The sequence below is a fragment of the Triticum aestivum genome, chromosome 5A (genome assembly GCF_018294505.1).
Source record: "Triticum aestivum cultivar Chinese Spring chromosome 5A, IWGSC CS RefSeq v2.1, whole genome shotgun sequence".
Lineage (NCBI taxonomy): Eukaryota > Viridiplantae > Streptophyta > Magnoliopsida > Poales > Poaceae > Triticum > Triticum aestivum.
The window spans coordinates 692056410-692066291 of NC_057806.1; the positions used below are offsets into that span (position 1 = coordinate 692056410).

General features: G+C 43.8%; 1 protein-coding gene across 1 annotated transcript; it reads right to left on the minus strand.

Annotated features, from left to right (window-relative positions):
• Positions 1–765: 765 nt before the first annotated feature.
• Positions 766–3369, minus strand: LOC123106054 (probable apyrase 3). The gene is made up of 7 exons (XM_044528252.1): positions 3043–3369; positions 2811–2939; positions 2613–2669; positions 2396–2488; positions 2048–2253; positions 1566–1657; positions 766–1456 (listed from the first exon to the last, which is right to left on the minus strand). The coding sequence occupies exons 1-7, from the start codon at positions 3316–3318 to the stop codon at positions 921–923; spliced, it is 1389 nt and encodes a 462-aa protein (XP_044384187.1). The 5' UTR covers positions 3319–3369; the 3' UTR covers positions 766–920.
• Between the last annotated feature and the right edge of the window lie 6513 nt (positions 3370–9882).

Genomic DNA, 9882 nt, shown 5'->3' on the forward strand with positions numbered 1-9882 from the left:
CAGAGGCTCCAGGAATTCCTCGGCCCTCATGAGCGTGTCCAGGTGGAACTGCGGCAAGACCACCCTCGTCTTCTCCTTCTTCGTCCTCTCTTCTCCCTTTGCGGGCGCCGCTGGATCCTCGCCGACGGCGACGGGCGGCGCCGCCTGGGATGACGAGGTCGCCATGTCGCCTCCCCTTCCCCCGGCCCGCCGCTCTCCCTTCTTTCTGACTGAGAAATCCGGCCTGGTAACCCTGGGTCAATTTTCACTTCCGGCTCGGAAGGCAGAAAACCTCGTGTATGATCTCCTACGGGCCGGCCGCATCGCGTGTATGATCTCGGCCGGGCCCAACAAATCACTGGTTGGGCCACTTTCTTTTTCGTTCTGAAACTTACCCCTTTGAATCCTCAATTTGAACTTTACTTTTGGCATTCGTCATCTACTCCGTTGCACTGCATGCTGACGGCGATGGAATGTCCGTGTGTGTGTGTGTGCGCGCACCTTATCGACTCCCTCCGTTCCAAATTACTCGTCGTTGAAATGGATGTATCTAGAACTAAAATACATCTAGATACATCCATACGTACGACAAGTAATTCGGAACGGAGGGAGTATCATTTTGCGGGTTGTTCTTCATGGCAGACCATTTCTATCGATAATGGTGACATTTTTTTTGAACCAGATAATTGTGACATTCGTAGTCGTGAAGAACCGCGACTCCACTATTCAGTAAACGACGTGTGAATGAGTGCGGTTTGTGTGTGTGTGTGGGCACGCACATCTATATGTTGTAGCGCATTATACTAGGCAATTCTCGCCACAAAGATGATAAAAAGGATTACAATTGGAGATGGCGTCCAAGCATATGAACCTTATTGCAATTAATCGTACGATACACATGCTTGCACCTTATTGCGAGGGACTAGCAATTATATCTAAAATCATGCATCGTTGAGCCGCTTGGTGGGTGAGACGGCCTCGATGGCTTCTCCGAGCGCCCACGCGGCTTCAATGAAGTACTCCCCATGCTTCACCTTCTGCGCCACCGTGATTTCCTTGGTCGGCTCCAGACCAAAACCGTCCACGAGCAGGGAGTACTGGTAGATGAGGTCCATGCAGATGAAGGGCGCGTCGACGGATCGCACCTTGGGGTACGCGGCCTTGGCTTCCACGAAGCCCATCGGGCAGATCTTCTCGGCGGCGGCCCTGAACGCCGCAGGGGTGGTCTTCCCGCTGGTGGCCTCACTGTCGATCAAGCCAACGTCTGCTGCCATGTAGTAGAAGCTGGAGGTGACGTAGAGGTCGGCCTGGCCGGGGCCGCCGCCGCCATTCCATGCGCCGTTGAAGGTGCAGTTCTTGGCCTGGCAGGGCGCGCTGATCTTAAGCGCCTTGGTGACGTCCTCTCTGCACTTGTCGTATGCCGCTCCTTGCGGAGGCGCTACGGCGTCGTATTGCTCTCCGTTGTAGGTGTATTTGCCTTCATTTATATATATTCAAAGGATTTGTAATTGTACATCGATCACTCCTGTATTTGATTATATTATGTGCTCTGCTTACTCAACCCAAATTAAGGATATATATCATACCATTGTATCCGCGCAGCATGCAGTAGCTCACTGGTCCATTCTTCGCCTTGAAGATCTCTACCCGAGAAGCCATTGCGCCATAGTGCAAGTAGCTGAAATGGTTCAAAAATTATCACCCGTAAAGCCATTAATAAGGAGAGCAAAGTAGTTACCACATGGCCTTTGTAGAATTGCAAATTACTCCCTCTGTTTTTATTTACTCCACACATTAGCTTTGATTCAAGTCAATTTTTATAAAGTTTGACCAATTTTATAGAAAATAATATGAACACTTACAATAATACATCTATATGATGTGAACATATATCCAATCATGATTCTAATCATATTAAAGTTTTTCCTTCAAACTTGATCAAAATTTATAAAGTTTGATTTTGGACAAAGCTTATATGTAGAACAAATCAATACAAAGGGAATAACAGAGATGGATGCACAGTAATAAGTAAAATAACAAAGGAGGGAGCTAGCCGAGGGTAAGTAACCTGTGAACATAGACGTTGTAATCTCTTCCTTTGAGATACTCTTTGGTGACGTATGGATCGTCCCCTTGAGGCACCACGGGAGCGGCAGCGGCGGCATCCGCAGAGATGGCATATGCCATCTGCACGGATCCGCCTCCAAGGTCGATCACACCCACCGTCTTGGAGTAGTCTCCTCCCAGATTACCCAGCAGGTAATTCAGAGCAACCTATGAGTACGGTGCAATATCAATTTGTGTGACAACAGTAAATACTTCTACGTGGATACGTATATAAATTGAGTATAGTAATAATTACTTAAGTTCTTTTTTTTGCGGGTGAATAATTAATTAAGTTCAACTAAGTACGTACCCATAGGTAAGATCCTTCCTGGGACCCCGTGAGAACATTGATCCAACTGGGATTGTACTGGAATTTGCTCTTGCTGTGGACAGCATCCCTCACCTGTGCGTACATGTTTTGGTTAGGAATAATAATCAATTCAAACAAGTCCGTCCGTTTGAAATTTTAGAAAATATGTAGATACTGAAACAAGAGTAGAATATATATAGAGATAAAACATAATTACTGCTTCAAGAATTTGCTCCGCTTTCTCGTCTCCGATGAGCCTGAGCCCAGCCGTCGCCTGCACATATTAATTCCATTTCTGGTTTTAGCGATTGATTTCTGTCCCATATACAAATTTAGTTCCAGTTTGTAGTACGTAGTAAACTAGGTCCTGGACAAATTATTTGTTATTACTATATATAGTTTTTTAAGAACGGACCCCTAGTTTGACGGGAGTTTTCTTCATGAGCCAGCGAGGCACGGTGCTCTTGGCCTTCTCCAGCAGAGGCACGATGGACTTGGCCGCCTCCTGCGGCCGTCCGGCGTACGCGCTCAGCCCCGGCTCCACCTTTTTTGCACCAACAAATCAAAACGAAGATAATTAAGAGGAAAGCAACAGCATACGATACTCCTAGAATAGATTGCTATGCGTCGTGCGCATAAATATATACCTTGGCGAAGACCTCGATGTCGTCGCCGTCGCCAATGTCGATGAGCTCCATCTTCTTGTCGAACTGGAAGACGTGGACGCGCGTGCCCGTGCTGCCCGCGTCGAAGATCACCGCGTACTTCCCGGGCGCCGCCTTCTTCAGCTCGGGCTCCTCCTCGGCAACGGCGCCAATACCGGCCTTCCGGCCGAGCACCGCCGCGTCGGCCGCAAAGGCGGAGCCGGCGAACGAGAAGGCCATGAGGAGGAAGAGGAGGACGCCCGAGGCATGGTGAGCCATGGCGAGCTGCTGCTGGAGTGCTGGTGGGTGGCTCGTGCGCGTGCTCGACTGAGCAGCCGAAAGGGTATTAAAAGGAGGCAGGAGTTTTCATGGGCAGCCCCAGGGTTTGGTAGGCCGTGCAGCTGAGTCCCTGCCATGCAAAACAATCCATCTTACTGTAGGGAGGGGAGGGTACCGTGAGTAAGACTAGTGCATGCATGCATGCACCTCGATCGTGTGTGTGTGTGTGTGTGTGTGTGTGTGTGTGTGTGTGTGTGTGTGTGTGTGTGTGGATCTCATCGTGAAATGATACATGATCTGGATGGATGGGGTTGTTGGATCTGAAGCATCGATCTACCAATGCAAGTTACTGTATGTGCCGCTAGTATCGCTAATGCTAATCAACTGTGAGTATGGCACTAGTATCATGCAACAACTTATCCATCCAAAAAAGTTGTCCCCTGTGGGGCCCCCTCCACGCGAAACACGCTGCATGTCTAAACAAATATTGTGGCGGGACCCTTACCCGACGTGCGCACGACACGGACAAATGCATGCGCCTCCAAAAGATCATTTCGCTGGCCGGCCCAGTCAGGCAGTCACTCTCTCGCCGATCTCCACCCACATATGGAATGTAATCACAGGTCACAGCTAACGTAGTTCGGAGCATCTACGTACATCGCTTCTTCTATATATTCCGTTGCCTAAATGTTCATGTACACCACGGTCTAATACGGAACCCTAGTTTTCCTTCAGATTGTTCTACGTTCTCCCCCCATGTATTGTGATGGCATCTTACCGCCGACAATTCAACTACCATTTCAACAGGGTGAATATCTGGTGCTACAGGAGCACCTCACATTAGGTGCTCCCGTTTTCAAAACGCACATATAAATGTTTCAAAAAAAATTGTGGATGTTAGCATCACATGAATGTACAATCCCTAAAAAATTCAAATCAAAATTCAAAACGCACATTGAGAAACAAAGAAGACAAATCCAACATAAATGTTTTGCAGAAAATCCCCCAAACATTCCAAAAATGACACTTTGGTCCACATCCCGTGATGCTGTCCAGTGGATCTCAGATCGACGGCTGAGAACGCGCGGGAGCACCTAATGTGAAGTGCTCCCGTAGCACTGGATATTTTCCCCATTTCAATATCAATAATCCGAACTTCGTCCCTCTACCCATGTGATGTCATCGCATCCGAGCTGCCCAAGCATGGGGTCTCCAGAAATGCGCCGGCGGCCCACTTCCTCTCCTTCCTCGCCTAATCCAGTTGGATGGCGCATGGAGGCGAACGGTTCAACGCCGAGCATCTCCTTTCCCATCGGTTCTAGACGGACGCCAAACGGTAGCCCCCGGATCGACCACGATATTCCCTTCCCGAACTCCTCCACCCCCACCCTCGCCCTCATCGCATTCACGAGAATGGAGCCCACCTTGCAGGACGTTGCGGCCACTCAGACCCCGCGGAGCTCGCGCGGTGCCCTCATGTTTTCTGGATGGTGGCACGACAAAGGCTCGGAAAGGGTGGTTCGTGTTTCATTGTTGTGGACGATGTCGAGCCGTTTTTGGACGGTGTTTAAATTTAGGCAATGCTTTACACAACCACATGCATGATGATTTTGTCACTTCAGTGTCTAAATCAGCTATACACAACGCTTTAGACATGTTGCTAGAGATGCTCTTAACTTCTATTTTTGTTTCATGATATGAACTATAGCGTTATTCAGTTATCGTTCGAATAACTATGAGACTAGGAGCAGAAGGACGCTTTGCCGCACTGGCTATATTTTTTCCCGTAGGGTTTATTTGTTAGTTGTGTGTTTACTCAAGGGTCGTTTTGTGTCATTGTTTTCATGCTTTTTGTATAGGTGGCCGCCGTGCGAGAGATCCGTGGAAATGTAGATATAGTGAAAGAGGTGACACATATACACACGGACATCTAGTAAATGTGTCTGGTTTGGCCCAACAAACTCTATATATAAACAATGATGCTTTACTTTGCTTGTTTCACCTTGTCTTTTTGTTGTGTTCTATTCCAGAAAGATCTCGTCACCTCTAGTTCTTAGGTTTGCGGTAATGGCGTCCTCTCTGCATTGTGGTTTTACGAATTGACTAGGGGATTAATGTTTGTCCCAACTTTTGTGCGGTCACGAGTCTTTTCTGTTGGAGACATAAGCCGGATGAGAGATGGAGGATATTCAAGACCATATTCCTCGGTAGCAATTGATCATAAATGTAATTGGTAGAGGCAATATACAGAGAATGATGACACATGTTACATAGTAATTGCGAGATCGAGTATGAAAGATACACAACCAATTTTTAATGATTGTGATGTCCAAATGATCCAATTGCTTTGAAAATCATGCTTAGCAGTGTTGATAGCTTACTATTGAACCCACACTAAGTGTATGAAATACAAAATGAGAACACAAAATATCAATATAGGAAAAATTAAACAAGTAAAAATAAGCACGGGTCATGTCATACATAGTACTTAAACTATTGGAGCGCCCTCGAAGCACTCTACACACATCATGCATATTTATTCTCCAACCACAAGCACCCCACCCTTCCAAATATAACTTGTTCCATCCGGATATACCCAATGGAACCTTAATCTACTTGTATCCGAATTAAGAAAAATAGCGAAAAGGTCAAACATTCCTGAAACTTTTGTTGTAACAAACATGGTCAGTGTTATACTCACGTGTAAAGTTTCGCGAAGGAATGGCTTCTGTGGTATTCTGTGTGAAAAACAAAACAAAGTCAATATATATACCTAATAATAATGGGAGGTGCGTTTCTCTAATTTTTTGGTCCATTCACCGTATAAAGTTGTCTTCCCCTGTACCTATCTGAGGTGGTAATAAAAAAATTGTCCGTCGATGCTTAAATAAATATTAAGGCTGGAACTCTGAACCGTGTAGTCAAGGGGGAGTCAGTCCCCTACATGGGCAAAGGGTCCTAAAACCCATCAACTCAATAAGTTGGCTCTTGCTATTATCATTAAATAGTACCACCTCGCTTCCTTAGAACCGAAGCCACCAATTTATATACGTCTTGGGGTTACCTGTTATCGATTAACTTAATAAGTCGGCTCGAAAATCAATAAACGAAAGATGAGGACGATGACGTGAGAAGAAGAGAAAGAGTCCTGCCAAAGGAAGGAAGGGATGTCCTATGTGGTCTAATTAATGGGTGTGCAATTAAATTGCTTGGAGCATAATTAAAGAAGGTTGTACAATGTGCATATTGGGATTGGCTTGCTACATAATTAAAGGAGGCTGCATGTTGGACATATTGGGATTCAGTAAGTGATGGGTAATTAAACAGAGGTGGACGGAGTACTACAAATATGAATGTGAAGAAGCTCATTGTCCAAAGTAATAAAGGAACTCTCCAAGGGGGAGAAAGAGGACATTAGGCGGGAGAGACGGGAATAAGTGGATGCACGAGACGGGAAACAATGTCTCCTATTGCATGTTGGGAAACGTAGTAGAAAACAAAAACAAAAATCGCCCTACGATCAAGATCTCGGATCACTATATATGAAGATGCATACAAGGTTAAATCATATCGTTACCAACTTCAAGTTCCAGCGGAAAGAAGAGTTGGCGTAGAATCGGATAGTTACCAACTTTGAGTTGCAGCGGAAGAATAGTTGGCGTAGATCATTCTTGAAGTCCCATGAACTATCCGCGATGATACTCGAACCATAGAACAAAATCATGACCTCTCTACTGATTGCATGCGTTTGGGCTTTACGATCCGGCAGCGCTTCACCATCCAGATCTTCACGTCGTCGGGGAGCTAGAGGAGTGAGGGAGGAAGAGAATCGCACGGGGCTTCTCTATTATGAGGACAAGAGAAAACTTGATCAATATCTAAAATGTAGACTAACTAGAGAGAAGGGGCACCCGGGGCTTGGGAGTTGTGTGTCTGAATAGGGGCGCCCCCTTGGATATATATAGGTGGAGGGAGGGGGTACCTCCCTTGGCGCGTTGCTTCCCGGTATTACCCAGTATTCTCTGAAACACTTTCGGTAACCCCGAAACGCTTCCGATTTCTCTCAAAACCATTTCTTCTATGACCGAAACTTTTTCATGATATATTCTCATATTCCATACTCGAATAGAGCTAAACAAATTGCAATCCCCTTAAGAGTGTGACCCTATAAGTTCGGTGAAATATAGACATGAACAAACTTTCTTTCATTCAATGTTCAACAATGGAGCTGTGGACATCCATGTTGACCCCTATACTCACACGAATGATATTCGGGTGAACCTTTGGTTATCATATGCTTTTTATTTTACTTCGTGAAACTTTATAAAACCCTAGGTGAGATATATCGGTATCCCCGTGAGTCATACACATGCTCACTGTACCGGTCTCTTTGTTACTGGTTTTGTTCTTCTTTCTCATTGTCGTGTTCTGGCATCCCTGTGAGCTAGTCACCTGTGTCTGGCCAGATGATAATTGATGTCGCCACACTAAGAGGGCAATAAGAATATCTCTCCATTATCGGAGGAGCAAATCCTACTCTTGACCTATCTTGACCCTTGTCATACTTACCCATAAACGCGTAAGTTGTTGTTATGATCACCATGCTACAGATGGCGTTGGAGCAACCCCAAAGTGTATCGTCTACATGAAGTGACTCGACACTCTCATAGTCTAAGGAACTAACATACATTAACTCTCTGTGTTATTGACTATAGACTTGTGACAATAACATCTCTAAGTACAACATACAACTTGGGCCAATTCAATAAATCATTCTTCTAACATCATACTCTCAATGTTGTTGGTATCCTCATTTAAAAAATGCCTATGATCAGATAAACATAATCATTATACAACACTTGAACTACTAGTCCTAGAGGCAAGACTAGCAATCCGGTTTTACCGTTTATTATTCTACATGTGGTTATGAGTCTTGCTCCGAATCACATACTCAAGAATCATATCCTCTATAGCATAGAATATAAACACATAATTATGAACGTGGAAATAAATAATACAAATATTATTGCCTCTAGGGCATATTTCCAACATTGCAACACACAGACATTTGTGCTAGTAGCTCTTGAAGTTTTTGGTAGTTGCCATTTTGTTTTTTCCCAGAAGTCCAAAAAAGCAATTTTCTCATGAAACATCACATACAAGTATAACACTAGATCATGTTTGTTAGAAAAACAGAAATATTTGATTATTTTAATTTAAAGTCTTAACCGGGTCCGCATAGACCCATGTTCCAAAACTCTGCACTAGTGTTCCACCCCGTAAAAACATATGGAAGTTTAACTTTTCAAGAAAAATACTTAATATTTTGGAATGGAGGAGTATATCATTAATTGTACAGAGACCTATCAACCCCCTTGTGTAAATCATTCCATATTCCAGCGGGATCCTTGCGGACTACCATCTACCAAATGGCCGACACAGACATGTGCACATCCATACAAACCAAGATACCTGATTTCTTGCGCACTAGTCGCTCTCTTGTTTAGAACCTTATATAGAACAAGCACAACCTAATTTAATTTCTAGTTTCATTCAGTCATCATACAAACGACATCATTATTCATCTAACATTTAAACATTTGTGCAAGAAGGAGCAGAAGCGTGCTTTGCTGTGCAAGTTTTTTCAGGGTTTATCTGTTGGTTGGTTGTTCGCTAGTGTACCATTGGTTTTGGTGCGCGTGGCCGTGCTGTGTTGAATCCATCGAAAGCATATACATGGTTGAAAGTGTGTGTACTTGTGCAATATATGAGTACTTTACAGACTTATATTGTAGTTTCAGATGATATAAAATGGTGCGTAATTATTTGTAAAGACATGCGGGTCTAGATGTCTATTTGTTCTAAAGCAGAGAGCTCAAAAGACAAGTAACAATAACCATATAGTTAAATTGCTGAAAACAACTAGCCTAACAGCTAAACTTCAAAGTCCAATGGGTCTAATGGTTTTAATCGAATATATGGTAAGACAAAGTCCTAAATTGCAACATTTTGTTAAGCTGGAGGGCTGAAGCATGAACCAATGGGACTTGTACATAAATATGATAAGTCAGAAGTACAAAATGAAACTTACCAAAGGGATACGGTTCCTTGCCCTATCTTTTGTGTAGTTACGAATCGAATGGTTTAATTTGGTCGGAGACATAAACATAATAGATATGACATAAATTCGAGATCATGACATATTTGTTCTATCTTTTTACCGAAAATATTCTGCACTAGCAATTCTGTCATAAATACAAGTTAAAATTTACATATAGAGAATGATGACACAAATTACCCAGTGGTAGCAGGACTGAGTGGGATAAACATACAATCAATTTGTAATAATTGGGATGACGATCCATGATGCGCCACACCGATCATTACACTGTGCCAACTACATCCAAAGATGTGCTTAGATTTGCAGTTAGCTAACAATAGTTGTGCAACATATTAAACAAAAATCTAAGAATACAATTTTTTATAGGAAAGATAAAACAATAAATGAGCACTGATCAGGAAAGATAAAACAATAAATGAGCACTGATCATGGCATATGTAGTA

Bases quoted from the DNA above. Each gene is read 5' to 3' on its own strand.
- LOC123106054 (XM_044528252.1), bottom strand. From the start codon at position 3,318: ATGGCTCACCATGCCTCGGGCGTCCTCCTCTTCCTCCTCATGGCCTTC. The intron at 2,670-2,810 runs GTCCGTTCTTAA...TAATATGTGCAG, and splicing joins AAACTCCCGTCAAACTAGGG to GCGACGGCTGGGCTCAGGCT. The intron at 2,489-2,612 runs GTAATTATGTTT...ATGTACGCACAG, and splicing joins CGGAGCAAATTCTTGAAGCA to GTGAGGGATGCTGTCCACAG.